Consider the following 18320-nt stretch of genomic DNA (forward strand, 5'->3'; position numbering starts at 1 on the left):
CCACAAAGCCCAGAGCTCCTGCAGATGCTTGCCTGTGCATTTTCTTTTTCAGTTGGCTTTCTTGGGCATTGCAAGATCTTGTTAGATTTGGGGTCTCTTTTTTTGCACGTGCCCCTCTGTGAAATGAGAAAAAGTCAAGTAACACACTTAAAAGTGATGCAGGTAGATGCTGGATAGAAGGTGCTGGATCATTCTTCCTGATGAGAGTGAGCAGAGAATCAATGTTGTTACACTGGACGCTGTTTTGCATCCAGTTTGCAATGCTCAACCTGTAAAGAGGGCTATTTAAGGCAACACTTGGTTCAGACTCACTGTCTCCTCAGCCCGCCCTGCCATCTCCACTCCTGTCCCTTGTGCCTTGCTAGGCCCTGTGCTCACTGCAGGAGCTAGCTCCTGCTTCAACCACCACCACACGCACAGCAGGGCTGGAAAGAAGTACACTGTCAGAAGTACTCAGCATCAACACGTACTCCGCCCTCCACTTCATAACGTACTTCTTGCTTTCCCTTCATTGCCAGCTGCTCCTCAGTCATCATTGCTTTCTGACCTGTGTCCGGTTCAGTTAGCATTCATGCCTCACCCAAAGCTCCTTCAGTCCCTTTGGCTCCTGAGAAAATACTTCAAGGCTGTCTGGTCTTCCTGAAAACAAGGGACAGAAGTTACCTCGAGGCACAGAGCTGTTGATGTGATGAGAATACCAGCTCAGGCAGACATCTCTGCATATGTTCGTCTTCTACTATATCATGACACCATCCATGTGTCTTTCACGCAGGGGCAACACACAATGCATAAGAATAATCCAGCTGAGATGGATGATAGGCTACATGAGAATTTGCGGCTGTACATACCCAGTGTGTTTCTGTTATTCAGATTGGGGTCTGAACGCGGGAAAAAGCGTTTGCCAAGATACATTATTACTTGTACTTTTAACTGACTGTGAAATAAAAGCATGTGCTACCTATCGGACAGCCAATGGACACAAGATAAACTTCCAGCAACCGCCAAGGATTAATGGGATCCCATAGATAACTACGGGGACAAAAATAGCAAAAGAGTCTGAGAAGAAGCAGTCCTGCTTCGTATGCAAAGCAATCTGCGGTCTTTATTCTCTAGACATTGAGGTGGGCACAAAGACTAATTACAGAAGAAAGAGACCAAGAGGTTCACATTTTGTGCAGTCCTCGGGTCACTTTGCTGCCTCATGACATCCTCACTCCTCCTCTGCTATCTTCGTACTGTGAAACTCCCGGCTCTTCACTCGGAGCTTGTTGACCTGCGACTCTGCAATGTCAGCCCGCTCCTCGGCTTCCTCCAGCTCGTGCTGGATCTTGCGGAACTTGGAGAGGCTGACATTGGACAGTTCCTCCTGTGTGGGGAGAGGGAGTTGGTGGTGAGGAGCCCAGGGCAGGGGTTTCACTCCACCTGTGCCTTGGCCTTCTGGGGCTGTGGCTCTTCCCTGGGGGAAGGCACAAATCTCCATCCACCACCCATCACTGCTTACACGTAAGCCTCACCGTGACCTCCTCATCCTCCCTTACTCAGGACCCCACTGTGAAAAACATCACCGGTCCTGTGCCACTCTTGAAGAGCAATTTTGTCACTTGCATTTGTCATTTGTGTACTTATCTGTGTACCCTGTGTACTTGCTGCCCAGCCATCAGTGTGATTTTTTAAGGTGAGAAAGACCCTGAAGCCTTCTGCTGATCCTTACTAGCAGAGATTCATGACCTCCAGTTAACTTCAGCCAGTGGATATGGCACCCGGGGCTGTTCAGTCTGACCTCCTGTATACAACAGGCTGCAGACCTTCCCTCCATTCGTCCCTGGCTGCCGCAGGGTGCCCAGAACTCAGCAAGGCCTCGTGACACCATACTCAATGGTGTGGCCAAGACTGCTGTGTCTTGGGAGTTTCTGTCCTGCCCCTTTCCTGCTATTCATAGCCATCTCAATGAGCGTGCTGCCGTACTGGAAGGTGTCTCTGGCCCATCCTTTGAGCAATACTTACAGCCTCCTCAGCTTGTCTCTTGTAGGATTTCACCTTCATTTGCAGCTTGTCCACCAGATCCTGCAGCCTGAGAATATTCTTCCGGTCCTCCTCAGACTGGAGTGGTTGGAAAGCAGGAAAGAGCGTGAATTACTGGTTCTGCACTGGATGAGGTTAACAATTCCCCTTGGGGATGGCGTGCACAAAATCTGACTTGCTGTGAGAAAACTCTGTCAGCTGAGGGAGGCCTCCTGCCTTACCTGGTAGGTCAGCTCCTTCACCCTCCTCTCGTACTTGCGCACGCCCTTCACGGCTTCAGCGCTGCGCTTCTGCTCAGCATCCACCTCCCCTTCCAGCTCCCGCACCTGCAACGAGAAGCCCATCTTTGGAGCTTCCCTGCTGGCTGCTAACGTGGCGTGCTCACTCATGCACAAAGAAAAGCCCCACGCACTCTGGCCTCCAGCTTCTGGATTTGCTTCTTGCCTCCCTTCAGAGCCAGCTGCTCGGCCTCATCCAGACGGTGCTGCAGGTCCTTCACCGTCTGGTCCAGGTTCTTCTTCATCCTCTCCAGGTGGGCGCTGGTGTCCTGCTCCTTCTTCAGCTCTTCTGCCATCATGGCTGCCTGATGAGAGCAAAGGGTCAAAGCCATCGTGGGGCTGGAGACCATCTGAGGGAAAATACACCCACCATCGGCACTGAAGGGAGCCCCCAACTCACATCTGTGATGGCCTTCTTGGCCTTCTCTTCAGCATTGCGGGCTTCCTGGATCATATCCTCCATTTCACTCTGGATTTGGGTAATGTCTGTCTCCAGCTTCTTCTTGGTGTTGATCAAGCTGGTGTTCTGTGCAACAGGAAAGACGGGATTTGTACTGTCAGACCTAATGCCTCAACACCAAGAGCTAAAAGTGTGAGTATTGTTTCTTGAAAGTCTTTAACACAAAAGTCCTCTTTAGGGCCATAGCTGCAAACCAGACATGGGTGGCTGTCTGGATCAGACCTATGACGGCATGGCTCTCAATGTGTTTACACAGCAAACACTCACAAGATGCGTAACAATCACATTCTGTGTTGTGCCTTGTGGATGGGACTAATTTCCAGAGCAGTGCCTGACCTGGGTATGGAGGAGCTGCACTCGTTCAGTGGCATCCAGAAGCTCCTGCTCAGCCACCTTCCTTGACCGCTCCGTCTGCTCCAGGGCTGCCCGCAGCTCCTCAATTTCAGCCTGCAGCAGGTTTGCTCGGCGCTCCACCATGGCCACCTGCTCCTTCAGGTCCTCCTGCGTCCTCAGAGCATCGTCCAAGTGTAGCTGGGTATCCTGTAAAAGGGACAAGAGAAATGGCAAGGTGGCAGTGCGCACTTGTGCACCAGAATTGTAAGGGAGCACATTTCTCTCCCTGTTGCTTTGCTGAACAGACCTTGAGCACAGCCTGCGTGTTTCTCAGGTTCTTTTGTGCCTCTGCAGCCACGCGGTTGGCATGGCTCAGCTGGATCTCCATTTCATTCAGGTCTCCCTCCATCTTCTTCTTCAGCCGCAGGGCCTCATTCCTGCTCCTGATCTCAGCGTCCAGGGTGCTCTGCAAGGACTCCACAACTCGGAGGTGGTTCCTCTTCATCTGGTCAATCTCCTCATCTTTCTCTGCTATCTTCCTGTCAATCTCAGACTTCACCTGGTTGAGCTCAAGCTGGAGGCGCAGGATCTTCCCCTCTTCATGTTCAAGGGACGCCTGAGGAAGAGTGAACAGGAATACTTTTCATAAGAGAAATGCTGACCCCGAAGCCCTGAGTATAAAGGAATGCCACGTTTAGATATTATTGGCACGCTTTTATACAAACGCTCTTTTCCTCCTGTGCCTGGCAATGACTCCGCAGTGTTTACAACGAGACAGAGATCCAAGACATGTAAGAGAGCCATAAGTAATGCTGTGTACCTCAGCTTCCTCCAGCGAGGCCTGGATTTCAGATTTCTCCTGCTCAATCTGCTTCTTGGCTTTCTCCAGCTCATGAATGGCCTTGCCTCCCTCTGCAATCTGCTCTGTGAGGTCACCAATCTCCTCTGTGGGAGCAAAGGCCAATGGCACGGTCAGGCACGGAGCAGAACGGGAAGGGCCCTGCCGCACCAAGGTGACGGGCATCTTTGCAGACACGCAGGCACAGACCCCTGTGGAGCGGTGGGTAGTGGTGGACAGTGGGAAAGCCCAGCCAGGAGCAGAGGGCCAGGGACTTACGCTGCAAGTTCTTGTTCTCACGCTTCAGCGTTTCCAGGTGGTCCAGGGACTCCTCGTAGGCATTCTTCATCTTAAAGAGCTCCGTGCTGAGGGAGCGAGCCTCCTTCTGGGAGGCCTCCAGCTCAGCCTGCGTTTCCTCATACTTCTGCTTCCATTCTGCCAGGATCTGAAGGGAAACGGCACGTGAGCGTGGATGTGGCAATCGGGAGGGGACGCTCTGCCCAGGAACCCCAGGGCTGGAGCGCACAAGACCTTGTCAAAGTTCCTCTGCTTCTTATCCAGAGCTGCGCAGGCAGCATTTGATCGCTCCACGTCAATCATCAGGTCCTCCACTTCATTCTGCAGCCTCTGCTTTGTCTTCTCCAGGGAGGCACATTTGGCATTCACAGCTTCAACGTGTTCCTCTGCATCCTGCAGGCGCTGGGCCAGCTTCTTCCTGGGAGGAGATAAGTACAGCTCCAGGTCAGAGACCAGAGGGCAGCCCATTTTGTACTTCGGTGAGAGGGCAGCTGGCCACTTCTGGGGGCTCTGAGCCCAGTGCCTTTCACAGTGTTTTTTCTGTTCCAAGACTGCATGCTGCCTACAGGTTCTGTCACTCTGTGTCCTAGCACCTAAGGAGTATTCAGCCTGGTTCCGCATTTCTAGCCCTAAGGGCTACGTTTGTCCTTCCAGTTTGCACTTTTTCCACAGCACGCTTTCCTGTCTCTCCCTCTGACCCCTCTACCACAAAGACAACAGATCCCTGCCTTTGTCCCACCCCTGTCGTAACCCACTCCCAGAGACTCCACTTTCCCTTGACAGCCTCAGTCTTCTCCAGCCGTTTGACATCCCGCTTCCCACGTACTTGGCCTCCTCCAGCTCCTCCGTGCGCTGAATAGCGTCCGTCTCGTATTTGGTTCTCCACTGGGCCACTTCGCTGTTGGCCTTGGACAGGGCGCGCTGCAGCTCCCCCTTGGCTTCCTGCTCCTCCTCGTATTGCTCCCGCAGCAGGTCACAGTCGTGGCGAGCAGACTGCAAGGCGTGGGCCAGCGCGTTCTTGGCCTGGGGAAACAAAGGGATCGGTAACCTGAATACTTGCCTTGAGACGCCTCTTGACAGTAAAACTGGCAGTGAAATTAGGCTGAAACTCTAACTAGGCAAATGCAAAGCTGGGAGCTGATGAAGCCTTCGTCAATGGGTTCTGCAAGATCAGGATGTGTTAGTGACAGGGGCTCTGGGGTCAGTAACCTGCTGTTGCTCTAAATGCTTTGACACACGTGTCTGCATCCTGTCCTAGAGTATTGTCAGGATCTCGTGAAAGCCTTGTGGACTACTTCCTCCAGGGTCCAAACCATTACGCTTCCTTCCCTCTCTAGCTTAGGAGTGAGGGCATGTGTGTTACTGGTGTTCCCTCCCGTACTACATGTGTTTTGGGGAAAGAATACGAAACCAGTTTGGATTGGACAGGATTCTGCGGATGTTTTGAGGTGATGTAGGTTGCGGACAGCAGGGTGTTTCCAGACCTTTATTTCTTCCTCTAGATGTCTCTTGAGCTCCTCAATCTGCTGCGTAAATCCTTGCTTGCCCCTAGACAGCTGAGAAATCAGAGCATCTTTTTCCTCCACCTGGCGTGAATATTCACCTGGTAAGGGTAAAGAGAAAAAAGGTAGCCCGACTACTATCAATACGATGGTTCCTGCATGTAAGCCCACGTCATCAGGAGTGGCTGGGAGAGGTTATAGCAGGAATCATCTTGCACCCTGTGGGATCCTCACGGCATGCAGGTCCTCACAGTGAAGCTCGGGAATGAGGATGTCTCACCTGATTCTGTCTGCAGACGAGCTCGTTGAGTATTGAGGTCATTGATCATGCGCTGATTCTGTTCCTCCTTAGTTTTAATCTCACTCAGCTGGTCTTCCAGAGTGCGGCACATCTTCTCCAGGTTTGCCTAGAGAGCAAACGGAAGGAAGGAAAGGAGATGAACACCTGGACTCTGCCCTGTGCTGACAGCAAGGACCTTTGTAATGAGAATGTGGCTGGTAGACATAGCCTATGTGCCATACATCGGCCCCGTGAGCATGTGCCACCGCAGTTCAATACCTTGGCTTTGGAGACAGACTCCATGTTACTGGCCAAGTCGTCAATCTCCATCTTGAGCTCACTCTTCTCCTTCTCCAGCTTCTGCTTCACTCGCTGCAGGTTGTCGATCTGCTCCCCAAGCTCAGCGGTGCTGTCCGCGTGCTTCTTGCGCAGGGCCGCAGCCGTGGCTTCGTGCTGCAGCGTGGCCTCCTCCAGGTCGCGACGCATCTTCTGAAATTCTGCCTCACGCTTCTTGTTCATCTCAATCTGAGCGGCGGTAGCCCCTCCGGCTTCTTCCAGGCGCTCGCTGATCTCCTCTAGCTCCCTCGACAGGTCAGCCCGATGCTTCTCGGCTTTTGCCCGAGAGGTTCGCTCTGCCTCAATTTCCTCCTCCAGCTCCTCAATACGAGCCTGGGGAACATTAGGCACCCTTCGCACCCATGCCCTCCTCCTTCCCGACCTGAGACTGGCTGAGAGAGGGGAAGGGCCAGACACTTGCCTGCAGCTCCTTGATCTTCTTCTGTAACTGCATGCCCAGGGCTTGCTCATCCTCAATTTTGCTCTGGATCTGGCTGATTTCAAAGTCTTTCCTTTGGGCAAAGCAAACTGTGTTAGCGTCTGAGCAAAACCCGCCAAGCGCATCAGCCCCACAGTCTGGTGCCCCACAGCCACGCTTACTTCTTCAGTTTCTCATCCAGCTGCTGCTTGTCGTTCTCCAAATCCATGATGCTGTCCTGGGCCAGCTTCAGGTCTCCTTCGAGTTTCCTCTTAGCTCTCTCAAGGTCCATGCGCAGTTTCTTCTCTTGCTCCAGGGACCCTTCCAGCTGAATAGAAGATAACCATCAGTGCTCTACCAGCCAGTTCTATAATCTGTGCCCGCCCTGTTCTTCTGGACAACCGTGCTTACATCGTCCACTTGCTGCTCCAGCTTGGTCTTGGCTTTGGTCAGCGTATTGACTTTGTCCTCCTCTGCCTGCAGGTCATCCAGTGTCTGCTGATGGGCCTCTTGGAGGGCTTTCTTCTCTTTAGTCAGCTTGGCAATGGTCTCGTCCAGGGCCGCCATCTCCTCTGTGAGGTTTTTCACCTGTTGATTGGAAGAAAGTGCCAAATGTCTGTGTAGAAGACTTGACTGCTTGTGCAGTGGCATTTTCCCTTTGCAGTGCTTAGCCAGGAGCTCGTGTATTTGGGCTGCCCCACTGTGGTGCTCCTGGTATGTCCCAAACCTAGCTCTGTTCTGAGGATGCCAGGCTCATCGGGGAGGCATCTGTCCTTTGCCCTTCATGTGACTCCCCATGTTTGTACCTTGTTTTCGGTGGCATGTTTTTCCTTCTCCACTTTGGCCAACGTCAACTCCAGGTCATCAATATCTTTCTTCAGCTCTGAACATTCATCCTCCAGTTTTCTCTTCTTGGCTGTCAGCTCAGCATTGATTTCCTCCTCATCCTCAGCCCTTTCAGTCACCTCCTTAATTTTGGCTTCCAGCTGGATTTTGGTTTTGATGAGCTGGTCACACCTTTCCTCAGCATCAGCCAAGCTATCGGCTTCCTGGTGGGGAGACAGAGATTTTTATGGGTTATAATGTTTTGAAGTATCTCCACCCTGTCTTCTGCGTTACTGAGTAGGCATGTGTTAAAATGGGGGCTGAACCTGACTTCCACTCCAGCAACTGGAAGATCTTGCCTACTGGCCCACTGCAAGCCTTGTCATCTGGAATCATTATCGATTCCAAGGTTTCTGTGTCTCTTAAAAATGCCTCACAGAGAGGGTAGCTATGACAATACCTCACGCACCCACAAGCACGACAGAACAGTGGTCACTTCAGTTACTACTTTCAGCAGGAGCTAGGGCTTGGAGTCCTTTTGCCTGACAGAAACAGTATTCTGAAGCACTCTGACTGTATATTGTCCTTTTCCCAGGGACAAACGGGCGGTGACACTCACCGCCTGCACTTGGAGCTGCAGGTCATTCTTCTCCTGCAGCAGGACCACCATTTTCTCCTCCAGCTCCTTCCTCTTTGCCTCAGACTTTGCGAGCTCTTCCTTGGTTTTCTCAAACTCCTGTTTCATGTTGGCCATCTCCTTCTCAGACTCTGCACTCTTCAGCAAGGGCTTGATCTTGAAGAACAGCTTCATCCAGGGCCAGTGCTTCACGTTCATGAATGCACGAACATTGTACTGGATGCAGAAGATGGCATCCCTGAAATAAAATTCACATGGCTATTGCATATTTCGTGGGTGGTGAATGTAGTCTCAATTAGCCAAGACACAAAGGACACAATATCTGGGTGAAAAATGTCTACCTCCTCTCCACCATTTTCCGATACTCCACTCTCATCAGGAAGCCTCTGCACCTGGCTTGTGTCCTGGTCATAATCTCTGCTAGTTTTTCATCTCTCATCTCCTCCAGCAGACCTATCAGTCCAGCTTTGAAGAACACCTTATGAAAGGGAGCATTGTAGCACATCAGTCTCATGTAGTGCATGACAGAGGCACATAGTGTTTGAAAGAAGGACTTGTTTCTACCTTGGTGTGACCAAATCTGTACTGAGTGTGATCCACATCAATGGACCCAAGAAGCTTCTCTGAAGCCTTCTTGCTATCCATGAACTGACCTTCTGGAATAGCGCTTATGTTAAGCACTCTGTATCTGTAGGAGAAAGTAGAACATGAAGATATCTCCATTGAGAAAACCTCCACTGCAAGTGAACCTCTCAGTCTTCTCAAGTCTGAGTGGGTACGGTCATGCTTTAGAGATAGTCCATTTTTTCAAGGCAGTGTAAGTGAAGATTTCATGTTGTTACCTCAGAGCCCAAGGAAATCCTGATCATCAGCCATGTCATATCATCATGAACTGGCAGTGAAATATTTTTATATTACTGTTCATTTCCTTCTTAAAATATTTGTGTTAGGATACCCGGTGTTTTCTAAGCAACAGCTCTCGGCTGGTCATTTTCAGCAACAATTGACTACGTCATTGATAGGGACAGATCTTACTGAAGACAGTTCACAGGCATTTTTAGGACATGGGGTGGAAACATGTATTGTTCAAATATGGTGTGGATGTGTGAAGGAAATTTTTGTGGTATGTCACCGTTTACAGAGGTAAACTAATGTGATTTGATTACAGTGTATGTAGTATACTCTGTAGTAAATCTGATGTTTAAGCCGTTTAGGACATAGAAGGTATAGAACAGGAAAAGAATGGGGAGGAAGGCGGAGCACTGTTACCTTTGTTTGAAGTCAGCATACAGGACTCTGCTGGGGAACCCTTTCCTGCAAATTCTGATCCCTTCCAGCACGCCGTTACACCGCAGCTGATGCAGTACCAGCTCGTGCTCCATGGCACCTAACAAACGCCACCGTTAATGACGTCCCCATTGTTTGATACTCAGGGAAAGCGCTTCTGTGGCTTGAGTTTTCCTCCTATTGCATTCGCTTACCAGGTGTTTTTGTTTCATTTGGGATGATGCATCGTACAAAATGGGGGTGAGTGCTGCGAAGATTTGTCATCAGCTTGTTTAAGTTCTCCTATGAGAATATAAGGTGAAGTTTAGGTCAACAAATTAAAGATCTGCATCCCTGCAGCTGCAACTGCTTCATCAATGGAAAGGAATTAATTATTTGTCAGATTTAAACCAGATTACAAAATTTCCATATTAATGTAGAAAAGCTATGTCTTCATCCATTTTTCAATGTTGAATACTACTATTAAAAGGAAATACAATTTGGTTACTGTGTCATCATAATTTACTATTTACAAGAACTGGGATATAAGTCATTTGATACCCTGAGGCTCATGCTTTTGAAAATTATGAACAATTCCCTATGCTTGCTCTCGTTATTCAGTGTCTTGGTTAGGTTTTTTTATGTGACAATCTTAAAGCCAACCTTTCTGTTTTTCAGAAATGCACTGTTACTTAAGAATCATGCATGGAGCAGTATTGAAAATATTCAGAAGTCAAAAATCTTTGTTTGGCAAAACGTTCTGAACTAGGTGCAACAGCAGAAAGAAATTTGCCTATTTCAATGTCATATTCAGCTTAAAAAATAGAAAGGTATGAAATAAAGTCTGAATGGCAACATCCTCAACCATTTCAAAGAGTTTTCATTTTGATATATTAATAAGACAATATCATTCAATGTTGCAAAAGAGAAGAAACTTATCCATCAATTAAATGGAAATAAAATTTACCTATAGTACACGAACTTCTTCACTTTCTTGATATAGGACTTCAAGGGTCATAATATCACTTTTCATGTTTTAAATTCCCTTTCTTAAAGTAAAAAGGGTCAAAGTGAGGAAACTGGTACGTACCCGGAAAAGAGCTGAGACAGTCTGGAAAGAAGAACCCTTCTTCTTGCCACCCTTTTTGCCACCACCACCCTCTATAAATGAAAGGAGGGGGAAACAATATTAAAATACTGAAGCTGAACACTGAACTAAAGAAGAGAAAACAATTTTTTAACATTCAGGTTTTCCTGTTTAATTTCCTGTCAACAGTGTCCCACACTGAAAATACAGTTTTCACAGAGCTGACCTGCATCTGCTCCACCATAGTTGGCAAAGAGTAAGGCCAGTGTCTTCACAGAGGATTTCTGGTACAACCCAATGACAGTTTCATTCAGGGGGTCCTTGTTCTTCTCCAGCCAGCCAGTGATGTTGTAGTCCACCGTGCCAGCATAATGTATCAGGGAGAAGTGGGCCTCAGCCTTGCCTTTGGTAGGCTTGGGCTTCTGGAAGTTGCTGGACTTGCCCAGATGCTGGTCGTAGAGCTTGTTCTTGAAAGAGGTGTCAGTTGCCTTGGGGAACATGCACTCCTCTTCCAGGATGGAGAAGATGCCCATGGGCTGGAAAACATTAGAATAGACAAGATGGAGAAACACATTCCTGAGTTGGAAAGAGGCTTGTCTTGGGGCAGAAAGATGTGAAACAAATCATAATATAAGATTGCTTCTCTTCTTTTCTGGACAATATGTCTCAGAAAATTTACTGACGTTTCTAATTTTTTGTTGTTGGTGTTTCACCTTTACTTTTGGAACTACTTTTAACCATTTGCTGGCAACATTATAAATTACAGAAATACAGAGCACTTTAATAATTGAAATTTACCATTTTAACCCAGACATAAACAAACTCTTTATGTATCCCTCAATAACTACAGGATTCCAGTACTAGTGCACCTGAACAGGAAGGGTACCTTCTCAATGAGCTCAATGCAGGCAGCCAGGTCCATCCCAAAGTCAATGAATGTCCACTCAATTCCTTCCTTCTTGTACTCCTCCTGCTCCAGCACGAACATGTGGTGGTTGAAGAACTGTTGCAGTTTCTCGTTGGTGAAGTTGATACACAGCTGCTCAAAGCTGTTGAACTGCCAGGCACAGAAAGACATGCAATGTTGTCAGGGTTTAGCCATCACAACAAGAATTTTCCCTGTGTATTTCTGATCCTTCTTTTGTCTTTTCAGACAAGCACAAGGCTCCTTCCCTATCTGTTCTCCCAGAAAACCCTCAGTGCGACTGTACTTGCCCTCTGAAGAGAGAAAAGACCTGTAAGTCATTGTAATGTAGAGGGTGGTTTTTTTTCATTTTTTATCATTCCATATAATATGGATACTTTAATTACGATAACTAATCCTTATCCCTTTGGAAACCCTTAATTCTGAAGCAAATTTAGTAATTTCAGCACACTATCTCCTAGAAGAACAAATTTATTACTAAACTCTGCCTCTCCAAACACCCTGATCATGAATACAGCCTCAATTTGATACTCAAATGTTTTTTGTTCTTAAGAGAGTGGCTCTAGATATTTCCATGAGCTGGTATGGAAGCTTTTGGGGTTCTTTCACAAACTGCACAAGCATTTCCTAATCTCTTTCAATAATTTTCACCAACAGTGTGAACATTTCTAATGTCTGTCACTATTTTCCACACCCTTGGCCCATATAATTTTGTCAAAGATTACTTCCTTTTTCTTTGTTTTAACTAAGTTTAATATTCTTGTATGCTGTGCTGTTAGTTTCTTTCCTGTCAAGATCTAACTTGAAAAGGCCAACTTCTTTCATAGTGAGATCTCTTGATCATTGTACCTTTTACAAAAAAAAATGACTCTTAATTAAAAGAAGTCATAATTTTCTTAACACCCACTGCCCCTTCCATGAAGCTGTTGTGAAATCCCTGCTCCTTACATCAAAGATCTCAAAGCCAGCGATGTCCAGGACACCAATGAAGTACTGTCTGGGTTGTTTGGTATCCAGTTGTTGGTTGATGCGAACAACCATCCACAAGAACATCCTCTCATAGACAGCCTTTGCCAGAGCACCAACTGCATTGTTCACCTAAAGCAAAGGGGAAACACAGAAGTTACTGCACAGAGAAATTTTAAGGAATTTTAACTGTCTGAAGAGATATTCTGAGGAAAAACCATTTATTCCTAATAACCAATTATTTTACCTGCTCCACAGTTTGACCTTTGGTCACAAATTCATTCCCAACTTTCACCCGAGGATAACAAAGAGCTTTGAGCAGGTCAGCTGAGTTCAGGCCCATCAGGTAGGCAGCCTTGTCAGCAACTGAAAGACAAGAAAGGCAAAGAAAATATTGATCATTGGATAAGGACTGGAATTTTATCAATGGGTGTATGTCCCAGAAATTACACCAATGTTCAAAATTCTTGACTGCAAGTCTTTTAATCTAGTATCACAGCAAGTATATTGAATACAGGAAAGCTGTGAAAGCCAATATTGACATTTTTTTGAAAGTAGTTACAAGTATGAAAGGTTTCCTTGAGTACCTTAACTAAATTCATAAACTGTAACAACAATCTCAAAAAAGAGATTAGGAAACATAAACAACAAAAATTTAAAAATACATAAGGATTAAAACTTGGCATCTTAGACAATATCTAAGAAAGCTTACAATTTTTATTTACATATAGATAGGCCACGGTCTGAGCTGCCAATAGAAGTATGCACATACCAGAGTTGATGCTAGAGCCTATGTCTGAAACCAGGGAAGCTTCCTCTTTAAAAGAGCTTGTTAAAACCCTCTACATGATAAATGGAAAGATCCATGAAATTAGCCCAGCAAAAAGCTAACTGAAGGAGTAACAGTAAGATAGGCAGGGGTCAGAGAATTAGATTTGGAACTTCAAGGACCCTGAAAGAAACATTATTCAGTTTTCACTTGATTAAGCTATAGCTTTCATCCTGTCTACAAGCAATATTTCCCAAAACTGATTTCTTTATTAAAGAGTCAGTTGCTAAGGACCTTCTGTGCCATCGGGCTCTGCCTGCTCCTCACGCTGCTTCTGCTTGAACTTCAGGTTCCCGTAGTGCATGACAGCCCCTGTCAGCTTGTAGATGGCTGTCTTCTCATCAGCAGTGAAGCCCAGGATGTCAATGGCACTCTGCAGTCAAAACAATGAAGGAAAATGCATGTCCTTAGTAGGCCACCTATGTCACCATCAAAACAAGTGTACAGTAGGTACCTCTTTTCTGTGTCACTTACGTCTGTAGCCATGAGCTCCTCCTGGTCATCAATGCTGGGAACAGTGACCTCACCTTGACTCACAAAGTGGAAATCAAAAGGGTTGGTGGTAATGAGGAGCATGTCTGAAAGCAGGAAGAGGCAAGGCAGACGCTTAGTTTTGCCAGCCAGGTAACAACGGGAACTGCTGCTCAGCAATCATCCCCAAAAAAGTCATAAAGACCCTTCCTACCAATTAGCTCCGGCTTCTTGTTGGACGTGACCTGATAGAATATGTGGTAGCTTCTTTCTGCTGGGAGCTGGAAAGTGACTCTGGACTTCTCCAGCAGGTCTGTCAAGGAGGGTAGCAAGGGTCAGGCACTGGTACTCACATGGAGCTGGGAATTTAGGAAGGAGAGGGATCAGGCCAGGAGAGCGACTTACAAGTTTCAATGTCAGCAGAAGCCAGTTTGCCTGTGGCCCCAAAGTGGATTCTGATGAATTTGCCCTGTTAAGGAGAAGCAGCGGCATTTCAGCCTGGAGGCGTTTCATTGCTGTCTCCTTCTGTGAGAATGCCACTAGCCCATCACTACTGTTACAACAAGGAGCAATTTCTCCTAAAACAGCTTACAAAGCGTGAGGAGTTGTCGTTCCTCACGGTCTTGGCGTTTCCAAAGGCCTCCAGCAGTGGGTTGGCGCTGATGATTTGATCCTCAAGCGTTCCCTGCAGGATGAGAATTATTGCTGCTTATCCTTTCCAAAAATCACGTCAGGAACAGAGGAAAGCATTGATTCCAGCCAGCACCTGTTACTTTACCTGCATTTTGCCTGACTGCTCCTCTTTCTTCTTATCCCCGCTCGCTGCAATTGTTGCAAAGTACTGGATGACACGCTTTGTGTTCACAGTCTTCCCGGCACCGGATTCTCCGCTGTCAAACCAAAGAGAGACGCAGAGAGCGTGTGGTCAGGCAGGAGGTCCCCTGGCACCGGGCAGCCCCGCAGGGACCCGAGCAGGGGGTGTACGTACGTGATCAGGATCGACTGGTTCTCACGATCTGCAAAAAAGTGGAAAGATTTTTCTTAGTGGTGCTCAATTGCAAAGAAATCAAAATCTGTGAGCAAAACTAACTGTGTACTGAAGCTTTGTTAAGAGTTTAGGAATTCTAGATAGCCAATTTCCAGTTAAATCACCTTGAAAATGTGGCATTTAATCCATTTCGTAAATTTTTTAAGTTCCCCAAATAAAAAAAGTGAACTGTTATTTGGATATGTGTGTAAGATTAAATATGCTAGCTTCTTTTTAAGATAATTCTCTTTCAATCAAGATTGATATTTTTGTATATATGAATGAACCAAACCCAAATATCATTAATATAATTTTATAATTTCAATATGATTAAAGTGACTAAAACATGTAACGTAAAATGAATTGGCACTTTCTGGTGACTCAAGAGCCGTCTGAGATAAGACTATAGGTCCTCCTGATTTCAGGGATTTTTTGAGCCAGGCACAGTATAATTGTATGCAGTGGTCTGGGTAGACTTTGCATGAAATGGTCTCCTAATTTTAGTCATTGAAATAGACCTTTAGGACATGTGATTTCTATTAATAAAAGTATCCAGGACTTCAGTATCTTGTATGCAATTTGTGATTCCCTTTGCTTTTTAAAAAGTTTGAACTGATAGTTGTTTTGATGCATCCTAGCAGTTCAAATTTTAGGCAGAAAGTAAGAATGAATTCTGATTCTGCTTTCTGTACAACCCTTAATATCTGTGCAAATTAGATTTCACAAATTTCTGTGATATATTCCCTCAGTTTTCTCTTCTCTATCATCAGTGTCCTTACCTACTTGTTATTCGTACCAAATTTATTTCATGCCTAATCATGGTTTTTTGTCCTTTGGTGAACATTTCCATGTTCACTATATCCTTTTTTAATGTGAAAAAATAGAACTGGTGCATTAGTTAAGATGTCAGTGTTCCACTTTTTAACAAAATGTGGTATCATGGATCTACTGCACTTTTTGTTCTCTTTTTGTCCTGTCCCACCAGTCCCCCCAGTAATTACTAACATTCATTTTCTTTTCTTCTACCTTAATGAGCATTGAGCCAAAATTTCTGTAGCATTTTTCACTGTAAGTCTGAGATCTTATTCTTGAGAAGTAATACCTGTTTCTTAGCTAGCCGTTCTGCCAATCTTCCATTTTCCATTGTATCTCCTGCCTTTTAGGCTCTCTCTGCCTCATCTGACAATCCTTTATAATTTGCAGTTTTAAGGCAGTAAAAAAGCTCTGATAGTGCACTTATTTGCATTTGGAACTTCAATTTACAGTGATTTTTTTCTTACTTTCTTATATGGATGTTAAGTTAGTAAGTTTGATTCCATGCCTTTTATTAAAATAGAGCACCAACACGACTTTAGCATTGATAACTCTGCTTTCCATCAGACCTTTTACTCAGCAATTAAAAAACCTAATTTCTGGACTTCCTTCTATGACATTCTCACATGTGCTGTTTATCTCATTTCAAGATGGGCATTCTAGTTTACTCAGCTGACATATATAATGTAAATATAATTTCATCTGTTCAAAGATTACCTGCACAGAAAAGATTTTTCCTGAAGTGTACACCACAATATCATTTGAAGGGTTATCAAGCAACTCACCATTTAACATGAACTGATAGGCGTTGTCCGAGATGGAGAAGATGTGTGGAGGGGCCTCCTGGCGCTTCTTGCCTCGGTAGGCCAACACCACCTCCGGGTTGTACACCGGCAGCCACTTGTAGGGGTTGACAGTGACGCAGAAGAGCCCCGAGTAGGTCTGCGAGGAAGGGAGACAGCACGTTGGCTCCCACTTGGCCTGGCAGAGCAGTTCCTCCCGGCTGCCCAAAGGCAGGCTGCTGCTGGTACTTACGTAGATCATCCAGGCTGCGTAACGCTCTTTGAGGTTGTACAGCACAGCGGGCTCGTGGAGGTGGGTCATCATGGCCATGTCCTCGATCTTGTCGTACTTGGGAGGGTTCATGGAGAAGATTTGATCTTCCTTCACGGTCAGGGTCTGTCAGAAGGAGACAAAAGATCTGTGTGCGTCAGCTGAAAGCTCAGAGTGGGAATCAAATGCTGATCTGAATCTTGAATTTTGCTCACCTCTCCAGCTTCAGTCTGGACAGTGACCTTCCCTGATTCCCTGCTCTGGATTGTTCCTTTCACAAAGGATTCTTTAGGGTGGACCACGAAGACGGATGTCTTGGCATCAAAAGGCTTGTTCTGGGCCTCAATTCTCTCCTTTTCCGATTTTCGGAGATAAGGAGCTGCCTCCCCAAAAACAGCCATCTCAGCGTCTGGAGAAGTCATGTCTGCGCTTTACTGAAGACAGCTCAACAAAAGTCTGAAGGGGGAAAAAATACCTTCAATCAATTAGACAATAGTTTTCTGTGCCGGTGATGAAATACCTTACCGTTTCTATCTTCCCTGTATTTAACTAATATGTCATTTTCAATAACACCTTTTGAAAGCTAGTTTTGATTTGAACACCTAAGTACTTACATCCTACTTGAGACTAAGACAGCATTCTAAATAATTTTAGTCTTTTATCTATGAACAGAGTTTTTAAGAACAATTATAATGTTGCAGTATTATCATACTGTTGGGTGTTTTTTCGTTTTATATTGGTATACTGAAGAACTAAACATAAAGCAAATCTTTCTCTTCTGTTGCCCTTAATTATCAGCAATATGTCTCCAAGAAGGCCTTTCATTACCCATGATCAGTGGAAAGTGAATTTACTTACTTTCACACTGTATACATCCTATCAGGCTCCATACAATCTTTTCTGTGAGGGGTAGGAATACAAAAAATAGGGAACAAATATGGTAAAATTACCTCAAGGTAACTGGACTAACAGTTAATAACTTGCTGTGCTGCCTGTCATGACATTAGAGGTTCTAAAGCACTCACTAGTGTATTTACAATTCGGTGACTTCCTTCTTATATTGCATAGTATTTCAGACATAAATTTTGAGTTGGAAATAAAAAGATGTCATAGAAAACAGATTGAAAATTCCCGGTATTAGAACCCTCCCTTCTGCTTATCAGAAGCAATCAGAATGCAATGAGACATGCAAAATTAAAAGAAATTGCTTAGCCTCTGCAATCCTACAGAACCCATACACTTACCTTGAAACTTTCAGGAGAGCAGGGCAAAATTGTCCCAAGGAGGTTTTATAGAGTCTGGTATGCAGATGCTCTGGATTCTTCCACTTTCTTCGGTCAAAACATTTTTGGCCAACCTTCTTTGGCAAAGCATTGTTTGGCAGACTTACCTAAAGACATAATTGTCATTTGATTTGACTAGATATAATTAGAAATTTTTTATATCTTACCAACTATGTGGCTATATAGACTATAAATAAATTGACAAGACAATTAAGGAGGGAATCTCGATCAGTTAAGGCACTTAAAGAACTTGGATGCAGGACTTACGGATTATGCTGACATATTTCTGGGTGACTTTCTGATCCATCCAAGACAGATTGTTTGGTGCACAGTGCTGCAACAATTCAAACTATACAATGCAGGTAGTAGCATTC

The 18320-nt window shown here is 45.6% G+C and overlaps 1 protein-coding gene across 1 annotated transcript; it reads right to left on the reverse strand.

Annotated features, from left to right (window-relative positions):
* Nucleotides 1-1073: 1073 nt before the first annotated feature.
* On the reverse strand, nt 1074-17085 carry LOC119157835 (myosin heavy chain, skeletal muscle, adult-like). The gene is made up of 38 exons (XM_037409152.1): nt 16879-17085; nt 16646-16789; nt 16396-16552; nt 14759-14786; nt 14549-14660; nt 14363-14455; nt 14176-14239; nt 13985-14083; nt 13774-13877; nt 13534-13672; nt 12718-12836; nt 12453-12602; nt 11466-11636; nt 10806-11115; nt 10583-10653; nt 9708-9795; nt 9496-9613; nt 8791-8914; nt 8568-8704; nt 8209-8464; nt 7571-7813; nt 7176-7352; nt 6947-7092; nt 6768-6858; nt 6290-6679; nt 6011-6137; nt 5713-5831; nt 5055-5251; nt 4463-4646; nt 4211-4376; nt 3914-4038; nt 3401-3709; nt 3097-3300; nt 2701-2826; nt 2435-2605; nt 2244-2348; nt 2005-2100; nt 1074-1366 (listed from the first exon to the last, which is right to left on the reverse strand). Exons 1-38 carry the CDS (start codon nt 17083-17085, stop codon nt 1211-1213), a joined length of 5823 nt encoding a protein of 1940 aa, XP_037265049.1. The 3' UTR covers nt 1074-1210.
* Nucleotides 17086-18320: the final 1235 nt, after the last annotated feature.

The sequence above is a fragment of the Falco rusticolus genome, chromosome 1 (assembly GCF_015220075.1).
Source record: "Falco rusticolus isolate bFalRus1 chromosome 1, bFalRus1.pri, whole genome shotgun sequence".
NCBI classification, from domain to species: Eukaryota; Metazoa; Chordata; class Aves; order Falconiformes; family Falconidae; genus Falco; species Falco rusticolus.

Excerpts from the sequence above, each read along its gene's own strand:
- LOC119157835 (XM_037409152.1), bottom strand. The coding sequence starts at position 17,085 with ATGACTTCTCCAGACGCTGAGATGGCTGTTTTTGGGGAGGCAGCTCCT. Across the intron at positions 12,603-12,717 it reads AAGGTCAAACTGTGGAGCAG|GTGAACAATGCAGTTGGTGC; the intron begins GTAAAATAATTG and ends CCTTTGCTTTAG. Across the intron at positions 8,465-8,567 it reads CGGAAAATGGTGGAGAGGAG|GGATGCCATCTTCTGCATCC; the intron begins GTAGACATTTTT and ends ATTTTATTTCAG.